This window comes from Theropithecus gelada, chromosome 3, assembly GCF_003255815.1.
Source record: "Theropithecus gelada isolate Dixy chromosome 3, Tgel_1.0, whole genome shotgun sequence".
NCBI classification, from domain to species: domain Eukaryota; kingdom Metazoa; phylum Chordata; class Mammalia; order Primates; family Cercopithecidae; genus Theropithecus; species Theropithecus gelada.
The window spans coordinates 111,982,454-112,003,261 of NC_037670.1; the positions used below are offsets into that span (position 1 = coordinate 111,982,454).

The window sequence follows — 20,808 nt, forward strand, 5'->3', positions numbered from 1 at the left end:
ATTGTGCTTTACCATATGTAAATAAGTAAACATACCTGTTCTGATTTAAGTACATTGAGTTCTTTCTGAAGTTTATCATTTTCACTTGGTTGAGCTGCTCTAAGTGATGATTCCTTTGTTACAGATGGTAAGTGATCCAAAATCAACTGTTCTTGCTTACTTTCTTTTCCAGTAGTCATATTTTCAAAAGAAACTTTATCTTCCACCATTATTTTTGATTCTTCACCAAAACTTTTATTTACTTTAGAAACTGATCCTTCAGCATCCCTGCTTGTCATAGTCACAACTCCATCTGATAAGGAGCTTACTTGAGTATCACATGACTGTACATTTTCTGCCCTGTTGTGGTTAATAATGATTTCTAGCTCTCTACATCTCAATAAAACTTGTTCTTTCTCTTGCTTTAAAGATTTAACTTCTTCATTTAGAAAACTAATCTCACCATGTTTCTGTTTCAATTGTTCAGAAAGATCAGCTAGTCTCTGTGACAGCTCTAATTTCTCTCGCTTGGTTACCTCAAGTTTTTCCATGAGTTCTGTTGTATCCTTCTCAACAACCTCACCCATTTCCAATGTTTCTGCTACAAAAGTTTTGTCTTCATCAAAGACAGAACTTTTCGTTTTCACTGTAGTTGGATTTATTCTTTGCAAATGAAGCTCTTCATTAAGTGCTTTAAGCTTACTTTTATACTCTAATTCCTGTTTATTTTTACTGTCTTCTAAATCATCTTTTACTTTGAGAAGGCAAGCATATTCCTCTTGTAACTCTTGATAGTTAACTTCAAAGTTTTTTTCCGCAAATGAAAAAGTGTTCCTTTGCTTTTCAATCTCTTCATTTAGCTGAATACATTGCTGTTTGAGGTCCTCATTTTCCTCTGTAAGTATTTCTATTTCTTTTTCCCAGACAGAGTCTTTGGATTTGGACTTAATGGAGTCCATGAAAATCAATCTTTCTTCTTGGTTATCCGGAGTATGTATTTTCAACATGTCTTCAAGAGCTTTCTTTTCATCTTTAAGAATGCTATTCTCTGCTTCAAGTTGTGTGAATTTTTCTTGAAGATCATTCTCTTTTTCCTTCATCTGTTTTTCTAATAGTTCTGTTTTAAGTTGTAATTCTTGAACTTCTTGTTCAAGTGTACCCTTTTCCTTTTCTTCTTGTCTGAGTATTTCAATTTCTTTTTGAAGTTCATTGATTTGAAGAGTCATTTCTTCTGACTTTGAATTTACAAGAGACTGCTGTAAATCTTTTAGCTTCGAAATTTCCAAAATTAATTGATTCTGCTTAGTTATCAAATTGTCTTTTTCAAACTGCATGGTTTCTATCTTTTGACTCATTTCATTCTGTAAACCATCTATCTGCTGTTTGTAGTGAATGCCTAAATTATCTTTAAGTTTTTCAATATTTATTCGATGTTCAATTTCTAAATCTTCCTTCAGTTTGGAAAGTTCTTCTTCATGACTAAATAGAAGCTGTGTTCTCAGCCTCTCTAATTCAGCTTCTTGTGATTCAGCCATTCTGTCTAACACAGCATTCTTTTCTTTTTCTAACATTTCAAGTTTTATCTTATAATTTGTAACTTCTGCTTCATGTTTTAATTCTAGTTCCTTTCGGGATTCAGATGCAGAAACAATCTCAGCTTTCAAATCTTCCACTGTACTAAGGGACTTCTGTGCTTCATTCAGTTTACTTTCTTGTTCAGCTATTGTCTGTCTAGCTCTCTGAATTTGTTCCCTTGAAAAGCTCAATTCTTCAAAAAGGTCTTCAAGCTGTCTCTGCAGAGCACACTTTTCATCTAAAATTACTCCCAGTTCTTCCTTGAGTTTTTCCTTTTGAGAGTTAGTATCTTGCAATTTTATATTCAGTTCATTTATTGCCACATTCATTAACTTTATCTGATCTTCATTAACTGTAATATTTGGATATGACCTTAAAGCATTCTCCATTTCTCCCTTATGCCGTGTTTTAAGTTCCTCCATCTGTGACACGTGTTGTCTTATTAATTCTTGTTTCATTTGCACTATCTGCTGCCCATACATCTCATCCAGCTCTGCTCGGAGTTGTTCTAACTTTCTTTGTGTTTCTTGTTCCATTCGTTGTACTATATCAGTTTCGAACTGGCTGTCTTTATGATTTCTCTTCTGAAGTTCTTCGACTGTCCCCATTAACTGTTTTATTTCTTCAGAAGATTGTCTTTCTTTTTGCTTAGAATTAGTCAGCTCTAATTTCATATTTTTTATTTCTTGGTTCTTTTGCACAACCTGTTCTTGTAATTCTCCTAGTAATTTATCAGCAGCTGTTAATTTATCCTTTAGCTCAAGAGTTTTCTTTTCTTCTTCTATTATTTTTGTGTTTAATTCTTCAATGATTGTCTCCTTTTCCTGTATTTCTTCTTTATTTGAGTTTTCTACTTTTTTATCTTGTTCCTTTAGGGAAAAAAATAAAAATGTAAGATGGCATTTTTAGCTTCTGGCAAATTATACCGCTTCATCTCATTACCAAAAGATTGATAGAAGTTTCCTTTTTAAAAAATTCTACAAAAAGTAAATGTTGGTCCTGCCCCTCAATTTTTTCCACAATAATGAGACCTAGAACTCATGTACCCAACACTACTTGTGAGCAAACACTACAGTAGTTATGGCCTTCTTAGAAGAAATTTCTCTTAACATTTCTGTGATTAAGTTTTAGTTTAAAAACCCAGTCTGATTTTAGATGTCTCCAAACTGTTATATTGTCATTTTTCTTAATAACTGATCAACATTCTAAATATTTAGTATTCTCTATAGCTAAAGTACTGCATATACTCTAAACACATTCAGAAAGATAAAAACAAATCAAAGTTCCTCACATGTATTCTGGTGACTTCAATGTGTGTCATGGGCAAGGGCTATGGAAAAGAAAAACAACAAAAACAGATTCCTAATGGTCTGTCTTAACTTCAGTCCTGGGCTCTTAAGTCAGTCAGAAATTTAGAGATATGCAATGCTTAAAAGGTTGAACCTCAAGTGACATCTAAGACAACTATACCATTTATGGCATATCAACTTGGTCCTAAACTTTTGGTTTAAACAGAATTTTGAAAGCAAAGCAGATACTCTCCCCCAGTTCTTATTTGGGATTCTATTCTGGAACGGAGACAAGGCTAAGCGCAGACACAGGCCAAGGCATATCTGTTATCGTGATTACTTCAGCATGACAAAGTCAAGCAGAGGCCCTCGGTCAAAGTTTTGCTTCAGTAACTTAGTTGCTTCTGTAAGTAACAGAGGGCTATAGTCTCAAAAACAAATAAATACATGAAATCTACAGAATGGATCAGAACATAAGTAGGTAAGTAAAATTATTTTAAGGAGACAGGAGTCCCAGGCAAACAGGACTCAAAGGTGCCTTGAATGAATGTATTAACTTATCTAAAGAAGAAACGTCAAGGCTGAGAAAAAGAAAAGCCTCAGAGGGAAATGTTGGCAGTGCCCATTCAAATACAGCCTTTGAGAATTCTGGTCGCTCTACAAAAAACATTACCTAACGTAGAAAGAAACGTCAGGGCTTGTAGCAAACAGCATTTAAGAATTCCCATCTATAGGCATGATCATTCCTACTGTGAGAGAGATAGATCAGGTTATCTCAGCCTAATGCCCCTGAACATGTGATTCCTCTAAAACCTTTTGATCTCATGGTCACTAACTAACTTCATAACTATTATTTGACTTTTAAAATTCATCTGCCCATGGAAATAATATAAAAATCCAATGAACTTGAAATATTTAGGTCCCTGTGATAATGATTTCTCATTGTAAATTAATAATCTTATTCAAGCTTTAAACATTAGCCTCATGGTGAAACCCCATCTCTACTAAAAATACAAAAATTAGCCGGGTGTGAGGGTGGGCAACTGTGATCCCAGCTACTCAGGAGGCTAAGGCAGGAGAATCACATGAACCTGGAGGACAGAGGTTGCAGTGAGCTGAGATCTCACCATTGGACTCCAGCCTGTGAGACAGAGCGAGACTCTGTCTCAAAACAAACAAAAAAAATTAGTCTCATGAACTTGGAAAATCTGAGTTCACTTCTGAGGTAGCTCGTCTCAGTTGACAGGGGAAAAAAAAAAAAATCAGACTTCGGAACCTACAAGTTGAAGGCCAGATTCTGTACTATACAAATTAACCAAGACAATGAATGTTATCCTGTGCAGCCTCTTGGGCAAAATTCTATCAGCTTTTGTCTTAGTATCACATATCCCATCCAATATTACCATGTTATTACCAAGTCCTGAGCCTTCTTACTTCAAACTCTGCACTACAACAGGATATTAGTAAATCAGTTTAATCTCCTTGAATCCCAGTGTTTCATCCGTACAACAAAGATAATATTATTTCCTCTATCTCACAGAATATGCTAAAATAAAATATCATCTATTAAGGCATTTTATTCTTACTGCACTATTAATATATACAAGTATAATATATTTACATACTAGAAAGAAATCTATAACACATTTGGAGCCTATGAGAAAGTAAAATCGGTTCATGGTGGTCAATTCCAGTTAAACTGTTAAATAAGTAACTAAGTTTGAAAAATGTTAATGTTATAAAATCTAACTTTTCTGTTTCCTGATTTCGGTAAGGGAGGGGGGTCTTCATAAAACAGTATCATTTAATTCAAAATTGTCCAACACCTGATATAATAACAACCAACAATAATTCTTCATTCAACCATTAAACAACACAAACTTATGGTTTATTTTTCTTAGTGTCACTCATTTCAAAGTACATGGTTTTAAACCACTTATATTTTGTGGTCTTAAAAAAAAAAAAAAAAGCCTTGTGGTTGAATACACTATCTTTTGGAAATACACCTGAGATGGTGGGGAATAATATGCTATGGCACGATAGGAAGTTTGCAGGATTAGGACAATGAGAATGAGCTTTTGATCATCGACACAGTTGTGTAAGGAAGGGGTCCCCAACCTCCAGGCTGCGGACCCAGTACCGGTTGGGGCCTGTTAAGGACTGGGCTCCACAGCAGGAGGTAAGCGAGCAGTAAGCTCGCCTCTGTCAGATCAGCTGCAGCATTAGATTCTCATAGGAGCTCAAACCTTATTGTGAACTGTCCATGTGAAGGATCTAGGTTGCAAGCTCCTTATACGAATCTAACTAATGCCTGATGTCATCCCCAAACCATTCCTCCCCCAAGTCTGTGGAAAAAGTGTCTTCCATGAAACTGGTCCTTGGTGCCAAAAAGGTTGGGGACCACTGGTCTAGGGAACAAAGACCATTTCATTTCTGACCCTAATGCCTTAGCTGACCCTAATGCCTCAGCTGCCAATAGAACTATTACTCGGGGGGATTCATTTTCTTAAGAATAAAAATTTTAAAAATATGTATATAGTGAAAAACAGATTGATAAAAGTATTCTTGTTACATTCAAATAAACAAAGGTTATTCCCCCTACAAAAATGAACTACTTGAATTTTAGATAATCTCAATTTATATGGCCCACAGAGTAAATATAATACAATCCCATCTCCAGGCTCTTCTCACCGAGCCCTAGATTATCCTTCTACTCTTACCTCCTGGAAAGATTAACCTTCAAAGACTACTGTTTCTAGATAAATTACACCATTTTTTGATCCTTACTGATTTTTAACATGTTTCATCCTAAGTCTTTATGCCTACTCCACACTCTGTCTAAAATGTTCTCCCCATTTCTATCAGTTGAGATCCTTAATTTATCCACTTGTTTACGAAGTAAGTATTGAGTAGCTACTATGTTCTATGCATTAGACCAACTGCTGGGGAAACAAAATACAATTAAAAAGGGGGTGTTCCAACTTACAAACTTAACTGAAATAGAAACTCCTCCACTAAAGCCTACCCTGAATCTCTTCCCTCATGAAGCCAGACCTATTCAGAACTTTCAAAGCACTTTTGGCCCACATTTATCCTGGTTTTGTGGTGTCCTTTGTACATGCCATACATAGCTCCCCTACTAATCTATGAGTTCCAGTGAAGAAAAGGGCACACTTTAAGCCTCACTGTATTTCTTTCAAGGGCCTGCTACAAAAATAGGTGTTCTGTAAACACTTACCTAATTACTTTTAAATTACCTTATAGTTGTAAAGCACGTATTTTTCATAATATCATTGTCACCAATTTGTACACTCCCTATTATTTAAAAGCAGTCTCTGGAGTCAGACAACCTAGATTTGAAATCTGGCTCTATCAACTTATTACCTGTGTATACCAGAGCAATTTACCTCATCTTGCTTTGTCTTGGTGTCCTCATTTAGAAAATAGGAGTGATAATGGTACTTCTATTGCACAGGCCTACGGTGATGATTCAATGAGTTAATATGTGTAAGATGCTTTGAATACTGTGTATTACACAGTAAGCACTTAATAAATGCTAATTACTACTATTATTATTATCCAAACAATATTCTTGTCTTGGTAATTTCTCAACATCTTGCAGAAGAACCTCCTAAGTTTATAAAAAGTATTATATTGCATGTACAATCCATCCTCATTCTTTGCAGATTCCATATTTGTGAGTTCTTGCAAAAATTTATTTGTAACACCCAAATCAATGCTCATGGTGCTTTCAGTCATTTGTAGGTGTGCACAGAGTGACAAAAAATTTGAGTTACTGGACATACACTTTTAGCTGAGGTCAAACAAGGTGACCACACTGCCTTGTTCATCCCTTATAGAGAGGACCAGAGGGATGGAGAGGACCCGAGGCAGTGCAGTATAGTATAGGAAGCTCCAGCTCTGGGGCAACTGACAGGATTTGAATCCCAGCCTGACACCTGTTAGTGGGGCAGCCTCAAGCAAGTCACTTCTGAACCTTGATTTCTCTTTTAAAAAATAAAGAAACAATTTTCCAGGATGAGTAGTTTTTATGATTTAAGATTATAATCAATGTGGTATACATACATGTAAAATATACACACCCATACACAGACACATACTTCCTCCACCAACCCCCCACCAGAGAACTTATTTGCTAAATAAGTGTTCCCAGAAACTTAAGTCTATGGAACATAACTTATGTAAATAAAGAGAACTGACTATATTCGATTTTTTTTCTCATTAAAATCCATAAAATTTCTTTCTGTTGTGAAAATATTTTCTGAATTTCACAACCATGGCTAAAATAAGTGGAAATAATTATAAATGACAAAAAAAACTATAGTTATAAATTCAGATTTTCCTGCTAATTCAGTTTAACATAGGTTGATCACTTTTAGGGAACTCAGTAATGACTATTATCTTAAAAACTCTATTACTGAGATTCCCATTTGCTTTTGAAATAAATTACACAAACAGCTTAATTATGAAATTTTGTGATTCATGTGCCTAACAAAAAAAGCCACTTGCATAAAAAACTTTAAACTGTAAAGCTTTTACAAGTTAGCTGACTTCCTTAAAATAAACATACCATTTCATATACTTTAATTTTTTCTTGCAAGAAACTAATTTGCATTGTGAAGTCTTCTTTCTTTTTCTGATAATCTTCTAGTAAGTGGTCTTGTTCTTCAAGCTGCTGTTGATGAGTGCGGATCTGTTGTTTGGCTTGTAGTAAGTCTGCAGCTGTGCTACTATGAGTGCTGTTTCTCAGAGTTTCACTAGCCTGCAACTGAAAATAGAAACCTCAAAATGTTAAATTCTGAAGTGACTGTATTAGGGAATAGACACCTTTGGGGTGTGCCTGCAATAGCTCTCTGGGAACTTTGCAGGCTTGAGACCCTAGCAAACATGCTACCTTGGCTAACTAGATAGGTATACCCAAGCCGAGCCAATAAAATTATCTTTTCCATGATACAGCAGAGAAGCTAGGTCTCCTGAGACTGAGGTAGATATGGGAAGAAAAGTGAGGCCTCAAAGACAGTACTTCCCAAATTCTCCGTGGCTTTCCAGTTTGCAGTTCCAATCCCTTTCAGAGGCCTGGTTGTATTTCTGCCCTTGGATTCTGGAAACAGCCTGAATCCTTACACTAAATACCTCCCTTTTGCTTCAGCTATTTCAAATTGTTTTGCTACTTGCCATCAGAAATTCTGATTAATGCAATTAGATTCCTGTGGCTCTAATTAAAAGAAAATGGAATATATTTAGTCTTATTATCATTTAGAACCTAACTAAAATAAACCATACCAGAATTGGCAAAGGTAGGATGTGACTACAGGTTAATTTCTGCAGAAATACCCTCAATCAACCTTATAAGATTTGTAAGATTTCAAAATAGAGACAGGGAGGAAATACAAAGGAAATATTAGTAGAAAACCATTTAAGAAATATGAATTAAATTCCTGGTTAACATAGCAACACATATTCACTAATTTTTCATACATGATATAAGAAATGGCTTTTCAACAAATTTAGATTTGTTCTTGAATTTTTAAAATTCATTACTAAAAAACTAATGAATTTTGTTGCATTAGTAACACTTACTTGCTGAAACTGAATCTGTAATTTTTGACTCTGTTCTGTCAACTCTAAAAATTCTCTCATTGTCTCATCCTTTTCTCTTCTTGCTTGTTGTAAATTAGCAGTGAGCTGGGTTATAATGCCATCTCTTTGTTTAATGGCAGCTTCAAATTCTTGTAACTAAAAGAAAATAGTAAGTGCTAGATTTATTTTTTAAAAAAATTGACTATTATTACAGGCAACTTTTTCAAAATAAGAATTCAAAACACATTGGCAGAATTCTTACATTTTGTAAGCAGTCTTTTCCACATTTGAAAACTATTAACTTATAGAAATTGGTGCTTCCAAATCAACTTCAAAAAATTTATCTGAACTAAGGAAAAAATTATATTTGATCTGACTAATCCATATATTTACTTATAGAAGGACAAGTGCCTTTATATTTAGGGGTGCCCCTAATCTGTTCCCAGGCAACACCACCCTAGACATGTTTAATTCCAACTTGTTTCTGAAGAGGATGAGACTGAAATGTATTTTGTCATCCTCATCAACATCCTATTTCACCTTGTTTTCATAACTGACTGCCATAGACAGTTATGGCAGTCTAACCACAGATGTTAGTCTAACCACAAGAGGTTACTTACAAGGACCCACTGACATTGTTTTTCTGTTCTTTTTTGAGACAGGGTCTCGCTCTGTTGCACAGGTTAGAGTGCAGTGGTGTGATTTTGGCTCACTACTGCCTCAATCTCCTGGGCTGAACTGATCTTCCCATTTCAGCCTCCCAAGTAACTAGGACTACAGGCATACACCACTATGCCTGGCTAATTTTTAAATTTTTTGTAGAAGCGGGGTCTTGCTATTTTCACCAGGCCAGTCTCAAACTACTAGACTCAAGTTATCCTCTTGCCTCAGCCTCATGAAGTACTAGGATTACAGGCATGAGCCACCATGCCCAACTTGCTGACATTCTTAACGGACTTAAGTTATATTTTGATGTGGTTTGCACCATAATTTTCTCTCAGGCTGATTACAAAAACATCTGTCTTACTAAAGTGATTTATCATAAAGTTAAAAAAGAGTCTGTGTTATATCAACCCTGTTAATGAAATCCTACTTTTAAGCAGGGTTATTTATGCTGTGTATAAGAACAAAAATTGTAAGTGATATCGTTACCATTTAGTCTTCTGTTTAAGAGACAGGGACTCTCAATGTTGCCCAGGTTGGACCTGAACTCATGGGTCAAGCGATCCTCCCACCTCAGCCTCCTGAGTAACTAGAACTACAGGGGCATGCCACTGTGTCCCACTAAGTTACCATTTGAAAACCCCCTTCTTTAGACCAGGCACGGTAGCTCACGCCTGTAATCCTAGCACTTTGGGAGGCCAAGGGGAGTCCAGGAATTTGAGGTGACACCCCGTCTCTACAAAAAATTAGCTGGGTATGTTAGTGCATGCCTATAGTCCCAGTTACTCAGAAGGCTGAGGTGGGAGGATCACTTGAGCCCAGAAGGCAGAGGATGCAGTGGGCCGAGACTGCACCACTACACTCCAGCCTGGGAGACAGAGCAAGACCCTGTATGGAAAAAAAAAAAGCAAAAAGTTAAAAAAAAAATAAAGAAAAAAACATCTTTAAAGACCACTATTATTCACAGTTCCTGTTTCTGTTTTTGTGAGTAGCAAATCAAAAGCCACAGAAAATAAACATACCTGCTGCAGTCCTTCAGTCCCATAGGTAACCCTCATTTCTTCCAGCTCTCTGTTTAGCTCGTCAATCTCATGCTGCTTCCCAGCCAACTCACTTTCCATCATCTCTAGGTGAGTCAGACTGTACTGTGCTCCTTGTTCAGAATAAGAATCATCAACACCAAATTCTTCTTCCTAAATCAATCCAAGATTTTAAAGAATTCAGTACTAGCAATATTCCTTAGGGAGAGAGATTAAAATACTGAAATCCACAGCAAGGTCCACTTTAAAACATCACTCACCACCTGGAAGATTACAGTATGGCAACCTACTTTGTTAACATGGCATTTACCTCAAGAATATAAACAGGCTATCTGCAAATTCTGTTACAATTGAGTTTTCTTTTTTTGACAGGGTCTTGCTCCGCCACCCAGGTTGGAGTGCAGTGGCGCAATCTCAGCTCACTGCAACTTCTGCTTCCCGGGTTCAAGCAATTCTCTTGTCTCACCCTCCCGAGTAGTTTGGGACTACAGGCGGCTGCCACCACGCCTGGCTAATTTTTGTACTTATAGTAGAGATGGGGTTTCACTTTGTTGGTCAGGCTGGTCTCGAACTCCTGATCTCAGTGATCCACCTGCCTCAGACTCCCAAAGTGCTGGGATTAAAGATGTGAGCCACCATGCCTGGTCTACAATTGAGTTTTGTAATAAATGGTAGATAACTTTGTTTTAGTAAACATTAAAATTAATTTGAAATCACACACAGAAAGAAGTACATGCAGGAAAAAGTTTTGTTAGTAAGCCAGATGATTTTAAATAGTATACAACATTAGTATCACGAGTAGTTTTAAATACCGTACCCTTAATAAATTTGTAGGTTTTCCTGTTTTCATCACAAAACTGCAACCATTTACCTGTATAAAAACAATTTCCTGATATATTATGATCTTAGACATAATTTTATTTAGCTAACAATATTTCTGTTAACTGTATTCATGTGTATGTCTTTTATTCCTAGGGAAAATGCATCATTGGCAAAAACAGATACAGAGATTAATTTAAAATATCTAAGAGACATAATGACCATTTCAAATGTCAATCATTCCTCACACATCTGAGTGCTTACAATGCAGAAGACACTGAACTACATATACACATTTTCACTTAAGTGAATTAAAGTTCTAAGTGCAGTTTCTGTTGCTCTTCAGAAGTATAAACCTCAGTAAATCCTCTTCTATGAAAGGCTTCCTTAAAATAGTTTAAATAATTTTTTTTATTAAGCCCTATTCATTTTCAAGTAAAACAATTTACTGGTAGAAATGTCTTGAAGTGGATGAGCAAGGTAAGTGGCAGGAGGAGATAAACAGGTAAGAACACTCCCTCAAGAACGTTCCTCTGGGGCTAGTACTATGACAGCTATGCCAACACTGACCCATGTGGAGATTTTTTCTTTTTTTTTTTTTTTTGAGACGGAGTCTCGCTCTGTCGCCCAGGCTGGAGTGCAGTGGCCGGATCTCGGATCTCAGCTCACTGCAAGCTCCACCTCCTGGGTTCACGCCATTCTCCTGCCTCAGCCTCCGGAGTAGCTGGGACTACAGGCGCCTGCCACCTCGCCCGGCTAGTTTTTGGTATTTTTTAGTAGAGACGGGGTTTCACCGGGTTAGCCAGGATGGTCTTGATCTCCTGACCTCGTGATCCGCCCGTCTCGGCCTCCCAAAGTGCTGGGATTATAGGCTTGAGCCACCGCGCCCGGCCGTGGAGATTTTCTATAACATATGACTGCCCATCTCTAGCAGTAATCTCTAGCACAGATATTTTTTGGTAGGAGGAAGGAAAATAACAGAATATGTCTTCAGGGTTGACCTAGTGAGAAATTAAAGATCAACTAATCCACTTAGTAATCCTCTTTCCCCCTTAACAGTGCCAAAACCAACTGTGTATCTCCCAAATCTTAATTATTCACACTTCTATGTTAAAGGAATCCAAGATAATGGATTTATTGCTGTTGAAAAGCATAGGATAGACAGGCCCAGAAACAGGTTTAGATCCACATGGGCCACAACACTTTGAAAAGTAAAAATCCTAACCAAGTGTTCTTTATCAGAGTTTGATTATTTTGCCTTTATCATAAGGATGATGTTTTCTGTTTGTTTGTTTGTTTTTGAGAAAAAGTCTTGTTCTGTTGCCCCGGCTGGAGTGCAGTGGTGTGATCTCGGCTCACTGCAACCTCCACTTCCCAGGCTCAAGTGATTCTCCTGCCTGAGGAGAATCAGCCTCCCAAGTAGCTGGGACTATAGGTGAACATCACCATGCCCAAGTTGGTCTCAAACTCCTGACCTCAGGTGATCCACCTGCCTTGGCCTCCCAAAGTGCTGGGATTACAGGCATGAGCCACTGCACCCAGCCAAGGACAATTTCCGAAAAGCAAAGCTAAAGTTAAACAACAACAAAAAAAATTCTATGGTAAAACAATATTGCAATTGGTGAAAACTATTAGAAGGCAGGGGTACTAACTCTATTAAGATTATTAATATCAATAAGACAGGTGCAGTTGTGCATGCCTGTAGTCCCAGCTACAAGGGAGGCTAAGGCAGGAGGATTGCTTGAGCCCAGGAGTTTGAGGATATAGGGCACTACTGGCACACCCATTAATTGCCACCACACTCCACTGTGGGCAACATACTGAGAACCATGTCTCTAAAAAAGTTTATTTTTAATTGGAAGAAAAGATTATTAATATCAAGTCATTTGCAATAACTTTCAAATTAAATACTTCTAAATTGCAATTAGCTTTCCTTGATCCTGAAATGAAGCATTCTGATGTGTCCTCTAAAATATTTTACTGTAGCCTACTGGTGTAACGAAATGGATGTTTATGAATACAGTAGTCTTCCTTAATCCACAGGGGATATGTTCCAAGAACCCCAGTGGATGCCTGAAATCATAAATAGTATTGAACCCCATGTACACTATGTTTTTTTGATCTGATAAGGTAGACAGACTAAGTGAATACGAGATGGACAGAGTATATGGTGTGGATCTACTGTATGTTCAAAGGGATGATCCACATCTTGGGTGGGATGAATGGGATGTGGCAAGACTTCCCCATGCTACCCAGAACAAGGCACAATTTAAAACTTACGAATTGTTTATTCTGGAATTTTCCATTTAATATTTTCAGATAATGGTTGAGTACAGAAAGTAAAAACAGCGATAAGGGGACTACTGCTTCTTCAAATATGATATAAAGCAATGAATATTCCTTTAAGGAGTGATGATGTCAGTATTACATGAATCAGTTATCAGTTTGTAATAATTATGTTTATAAAATTTCATCTAATACTTTAGTTAGCCACTGCTGTTTCATTTTTCTCTAATTCAGACAAGCAAATGTTATACTTGAACTCATATATATTGAATTCTTAAAATACTATTAATACACGACTGTTTTTCAAAACATATCTATGCTATAATAAATGTAAAACTTATCAATATTAATAAATTTGAAAAGTTTAACATCATATAAATTGTTTATAAAAGATTATTCACCAGAACTAAACTAAAACACACTATATTCCAAAGTTAGACTAGGAACACTTAACAGAATATCAGGATCATTAATAGTTAACAATAAATTATTCTATTTTTAATTTAGATAATTATTTTATTGATATCTAAAGGGTATTTATCTCTTCTGCTAAAATTAGGCTTCTAACACTGAACTTACTTCTAACACTATACATACTTCATGTGAAAGTAAATAAATGATTTGACACATGAAGATTAGATTAACAGACTCCTTCAGCAGAAGAAAGCTCAACTTCTCTCAATGTCCTTTTTTACTGTGGCATTTGTTGAAGTTATTTAACCTACAGACTATGTTAATATATTCCTTCTGCATTCACAGAAAAATTTACTCTATTTGCACAGACGACTCAAAGATCTGGGAAAGTACAAGTGAGGTACATTTCAAATTCTAAAATGTTTTATAGAGGTATCACATCATAACAACATTGTTATTCAGAAAGAATCAGAGGAAAGGTAACTTTCATTGTGTGACTATAAAATGGTCTTCACACAAAAACTCATCCTTGTGGTGAACACTAGGCTGATGAAACAAAAAAGAACAACTCATCCTTACTTATGATTAATACCTTATTCTTATACTTAATTTGGAAATATATACATTAAAAACATTACTACTGAATATTTTCACAAAAAATAAAAATCTGATGGCTCATAAAAGTTCATGAAAATTGTAAGAGTTCAATGGTGCCTAAATGACTCATGGAGTTGGAATCAAGTAATTAATGAGATTAAAACAAATGTCATAAACCATACAAACACTTCGTTAAAAAGTATTCAATAATCAGATGAAATCTATAATAAAGTGAATACCCAATTACTATCATTTCATCTTCCTATACAAGACAAGTATATTTATTTACTTGTCTTGACTCTATATTGCCTGTATTCCCAACTTCCTCCAAATAACCCTGCTCAAAGGGTATCAAAAACAATTCATGTACATATGGCATTCTGGACATGAAATGTCCCTTCATTAATGATTGAAGATGATTGCATATAATTTAATTTGTAAGAAGAGTATTTTTCATTTAGTCTGATTTCTCCCGTGTACATAATAGGATACATATTTCTACAAAAGATATCTTGGAATAGAAGTATTTGACTAATTCTAAGATGGAACCAGTTTTCCAACCCAATGAGTGTACTAGTCACAGCAGTCAAGAACATTAAACCCACAACATACCTAAATAAATACAATTTACAAACTAAGTTCTAATCAAATATTATCAGAACCTGAAATCCCTCTGAGAACAATTTATTAAGGGAATCCTCATCACTCATTTCATAAAAACATAGTGTAAAGAAAAGTATACTTCAAGTGATGAGCAATTTTAAAAACCACGCTTTGCTGAATGTCTAATGTATACCAACCATGTATTAAACATTCTCAAGGTTATTTTGTGAACTAGTTTGTGAGGTACGCAACTATCCTGTCAGGTAGATATTATTATCGTCTCCCATTTTACAGATCAAAAAATGGTATTTCACCTAATGTAAATGACTAGTTGATGGGTGCAACAAACCAACACAGCATATGTATACCTATGTAACAAACCTGAACATTGTGTACATCTACCCTAGAACTTAAAGTACAATAATAATAATAATAATAAAACAAACTGTATTTCAGAGTTTAAGTGATGCGCCCAGGTTCATAGAGCTCAAAGGTGATGAAGTATGTAAACAGGACTTTCTGGCTCCAAAGTCCCCCTGCTCTTTTCTTACATTTTATTGCCCTATTTACCAGAAAAACGACAGTCATATTTAGGCAAAATACAAGATAATTATGTGGTCTATGATTAAAACTACTTGATTTCAAAATTTTAGAATACTCAAATACAATCTAGATCTGCCAAGATTATTAAACTTTGCAAATATGTCATTGCAGTGAAGTTATGATGTTACATGCTGCCCAGAAATCTTTCTCTCTCTTTCTTTTTGAGACAAAGTCTCACTGTGTCGCCCAGGCTGGAGTGCAGTGGTGTGATCATTAGGTCATTGCAACCTCAAACTCCTGGGTGCAAGGGATCCTCCTACTTCATTCTCTTGAGCAGCTGGGAGTACAGACACACACTATTGCCTAATTTTTTTTTTTTTTTCAGATGGGGTCTTGCTCTGTCACCGAGGCTGGAGTGCCAGTGGTGCCACCTCAGCCTCCCAAGTAGCTGGGACTACATGTGCTCGCCACTATGCCTGGCTAATTTTATTTTATTATTTTAATTTGTAGAGATGACATCTCCCTATGTTGCCAAGGCTGGTCTCGAACTCCTGGGCTCCAGTGATCTTCCCACCTTGGCCTCCCAAAGTGCAGAGATTACAGGTGTGAGCTACTATGCCCAGCCAATAAATCTCATTTTTTAGGTGTGCTATTGAGAGATAATTCCACAAAAGTTCCAATATAAAAACTATTACAGTATGAGATTTATTTCTCAGGTTATAAATTTGGTCCACTGATGATTCTTCCGCCTCCTGAATATGTGGATATGGCTTAGAAGTTTCCTGTAATTCTAGTTCAGTCAAGCCAGTCTAATATTATTAAATGGAGGAATTCAAGCCTCAAAACTAGCCTACAGCATCATAGATCCAACTAGTATCCATCTTAGCAATTTTGACGACACATATCAAACATTTCACCAACGATCAACTTTACTTCTATGTTTTCTCTAGACATAGTGAATCTATAAATTTCTCAAAGTATAATCCATTGTGAATCTATACATAACACATATAATATTACTAGGGTTATAATTCAAACCAGGTCAAATCTGTCAAAAATTATTTCATAATTATCTTTTTTCTTTTTTGAGATGGAATTTCATCCTTGTTGCCCAGGCTGGAGTCCAATGGCGCTATCTCGGCTCACTGTAACCTCCACTTCCTGGATTCAAACAATTTTCCTGCCTCAGCCTCCCGAGTAGCTGGGACTACGGGCATGCACCATTATGTTCAGCTAATTTTTGTTATTTTTAGTAGACATGGGGTTGCACCATGTTGGTCAAACTGGTCTCGAACTCCGACTTTGGCCTCCCAAAGTGCTGGGATTACAGGCATGAATGAGCCACTATGCCAGGCCCATAATTATCTTTTTTCAATGTAATCTTCTAAGTTACTGTTTATTCCACATGGTAAGACAGCTCATCAATTTAGTTTTTTTGACCAACATTAACAAGAAACAGTATTATCACAAGCTATGTCATACTGTGTAAGAATAAGTATCTTTCCAAGAACTTGTTTGAAAAAAAGTATGCACATGTACATATTTATTCATATATAATTATTCACATATATAACTATAAACATATATAACTATATATATATGAAATTACAAACATGTATGTAAAATATATTTCTCACCACGAGCTATGGTCAACAAGAATGATAAATACTGTTCTAAGTTTTATTGGTCGTGCTTATATTTAAATACTATTTGTACCTTACCTTAAAACACATCGTATTTACTAGGTATCACAGATAAATAGTTTCAGTACATTTTTCGGAACCTGATAATCTTCACCAGTTTTTTAATTTAAAAAATTTAGCTGAAGACTGTCTTATTATAACAAGAATTTCCCATATTATTAATTCACATTTTTCTAAAGAAAACCTGAAAATCACCATCTTTTGATCTCTTTAGCTTTTCAAATCAATATTTAAAATTCAAATTTGTGAGGATCCGTTCCAAGAAGGCCAAATAGGAACAGCTCCGGTCTGCAGCTCCCAGCGTGATCGACACAGAAGACGGGAGATTTCTGCATTTCCAATTGAGGTATCTGGTTCATCTCACTGGGACTGGTTGGACAGTGGGTGCAGCCCATGGAGGGCGAGCTGAAGCAGGGTGGGACGTTGCCTCACCCCGGAAGTGTAAAGGGTCAGAGAATTTCCCTTTCCTAGCCAAGGGAAGCCACGACAGACTGTACCTGGAAAAACAGGACACTCTTGCCCAGTACTGCGCTTTTCCAATGGTCTTAGAAACCGGCAGACCAAGAGATTCTCTCCCGTGCCTGGCTCAGCAGGTCCCATTTTTTCCATCTAGAAGAAATGGATGAATTCCTGGATATGTACACCCTCCCAAGATTAAACCAGGAAGAAGTTGAATCTGTGATTAGACCAGTAACAGGCTCTGAAATTGAGGCAATAATTCATAGCCTACCAATCAAAAAAAGTCCAGGACCAGACGGATTCAAAGTCAAATTCTACCAGAGGTACAAAGAGGAGCTGGTACCACTCCTCCCGAAACTATTCCAATCAACAGTAAAAGGGGCAATCAGCCAGGCGAGGTGGCTCATGCCTGTAAATCCAGCACTTTGGGAGGCCGAGGTGGAGAGATCATGAGGTCAGGAGTTCGAGACCAGCTTGACCAGCATAGTGAAACCCCATCTCCAATAAAAATACAAAAAATTAGCCAGGCATGGTGGCGCACACCTGTAGTCCCAGGTACTCAGCAGGCTGAGGCAGGAGAATTGCTCGAACCTTGCAGGCTAAGATTGCAGCGAGCTGAGATCGCGCCACTGCACTCCAGCCTGGGCAACAGAGTGAGACTCTGCCACAAAAAAAAGCCGGGGGGGAGGGAATCCTCCCTAATTCATTTTATGAGGCCAGCACCATCCTGATACCAAAGCCTGGCAGAGACACAACAAAAAAGAATTTTAGACCAGTATCCCTGATGAACATCGATGCGAAAATCCTCAATAAAATACTGGCAAACCGAATTCAGCAGCACACCAAAAACCTTATCCACCATGATCAAGTGGGCTTCATCACTGGGATGCATGGCTGGTTCAACGTATACAAATCAATAAATGTAATCCATCACATAAACAGAACCAATGACAAAAACCACTTGATTATCTCAATAGATGGAGAAAAGGCCTTCAACAAAATTCAACAGCCTTTCATGCTAAAAAATCTCAATAAACTAGGTATTGATGGAACGTATCTCAAAATAATGAGAGCTATTTATGACAAACCCACAGCCAATATCATACTCAATGGGCAAAAACTGGAAGCATTCCCCTTGAAAACTGGCACAAGACACGGATGCCCTCTCTCACCACTCCTATTCAACATAGTGTTGGAAGTTCTGGTCAGGGCAATCAGGCAAGAGGAAGAAATAAAGGGTATTCAATTAGGAAAAGAGGAAGTCAAATTGTCCCTGTTTGCAGATGACATGATTGTATATTTAGAAAACCCCACTGTCTCAGCCCAAAGTCTCCGTAAGTTGATAAGCAACTTCAGCAAAGTCTCAGGATACAAAATCAATATGCAAAAATCCCAAGCATTCTTATACACCAATAACAGACAGAGAGCCAAATCATGAGTGAACTCCCATTCACAACTGCTTCAAAGAGAATAAAATACCTAGGAATCCAACTTACAAGAGATGTGAAGGATTTCTTCAAGGAGAACTACAAACCACTGCACAATGAAATAAAAGAGGACACAAACAAATGGAAAAACATTCCATGCTCATGGATAGGAAGAATTAATATCGTGAAAATGGCCATATTGCCCAAGGTAATGTATAGATTCCATGCCATCCCCATCAAGATACCAATGATTTTCTTCACAGAATTGGAAAAAACTACTTTAAACTTCATATGGAACTAAAAAAGAGCCCACATTGCCAAGACAATCCTAAGCAAAAGGAACAAAGCTGGGGACATCATGCTACCTGACTTCAAACTATACTACAAGGCTACAGTAACCAAAACAGCATGGTACTGGTACCAAAACAGAGATATAGACCAATGGAACAGAACAGAGGCCTCAGAAATAACACTACACATCGACAACCATTTGATCTTTCACAAACCTAACAAAAACAAGCAATGGCAAAAGGATTTCCTATTTAATAAATGGCGCTGGGAAAACTGGCTAGCCATATGTAGGAAGCTGAAACTTGATCCCTTCCTCACACCTTATACAAAAATTAATTCAAGATGGATTAAAGACTTAAATGTTAGACCTAAAACCATAAAAACCCTAGAAGAAAACCTAGCCTGTACCACTCAGTACATAGGCATGGGCAAGGACTTCATGAAAGCAATGGCACCAAATGACACCAAAAGCAATGGCAACAAAAGCCAAAATAGACAAATGGGATCTAATGAAACTAAAGAGCTTCTGCACGGCAAAAGAAACTACCATCAGAGTGAACAGGCAACCTACAGAATGGGAGAAAATTTTTGCAATCTACCCATCTGACAAAGGGCTAATATCCAGAATCTATAAATACCTTAAACAAATTTACAAGAAAAAAAACAATCAAAAATTGGGCAAATTATATGAACAGACACTTCACAAAAGAAGACAGTTATGCAGCCAAAAGACACATGAAAAAATGGGCTCATCATCACTGGTCATCAGAGAAATGCAAATCAAAACCACAATGAGATACCATCTCACACCAGTTAGAATGGCGATCATTAAAAAGTCAGGAAACAACAGGTGCTGGAGAGGATATGGAGAAATAGGAATGCTTTTACACCATTGGTGGGACTGTAAACTAGTTCAATTATTGTGGAAGACAGGGGGGCGATTCCTCAAGGATCTAGAACTAGAAATACCATGTGACCCAGTGATCCCATTACTGGGTGTATACTCAAAGGATTATAAATCATGCTACTACAAAGACACATGCACACATATGTTTATTGTGGCACTATTCACAACAGCAAAAACTTAGAACCAACCCAAATGTCCATCAATGATAGACTGGATTAAGAAAATGTGGCACATATACACCATGGAATACTATGCAGTCATAAAAAAGGATGAGTTCATGTCCTTTGTAGGGACATGGATGAAGCTGGAAACCATCATTCTCAGCAAACTATCACAAGGACAGAAAACCAAACACCACATATTCTCACTCATAGGAGGGAATTGAACAATGAGAACACTTGGACACAGGGCGGGGAACATCACACACCAGGGCCTGTCATGGGTGGCAGGGAGGGAGAGGGATAGCATTAGGAGAATCACCAAACGTAAATGACGAGTTAATGGGTGCAGCAAACCAATATGGCACATGTATACCTATGTAACAAACCTGCATGTTGTGCACATGTACCTTAGAAGTATAATAATAATAATAACAATAGAAAAAAAAGCAAA

The 20,808-nt window shown here is 36.9% G+C and overlaps 1 protein-coding gene across 2 annotated transcripts in view; it reads right to left on the reverse strand.

Annotated features, from left to right (window-relative positions):
- The window catches only part of AKAP9 (A-kinase anchoring protein 9), a 170,994-nt gene that overhangs the window by 109,012 nt on the left and 41,174 nt on the right, over positions 1–20,808 (reverse strand). For both annotated transcript variants that reach the window (XM_025378114.1, XM_025378113.1), the window contains exons 4-8: positions 10,965–11,018; positions 10,130–10,300; positions 8,445–8,600; positions 7,435–7,632; positions 36–2,423 (exon numbers count right to left, since the gene is read on the reverse strand). In XM_025378114.1, coding sequence (XP_025233899.1) covers positions 36–2,423; positions 7,435–7,632; positions 8,445–8,600; positions 10,130–10,300; positions 10,965–11,018 — 2,967 coding nt within the window. The remainder of the gene's footprint in view (positions 1–35; positions 2,424–7,434; positions 7,633–8,444; positions 8,601–10,129; positions 10,301–10,964; positions 11,019–20,808) is intronic.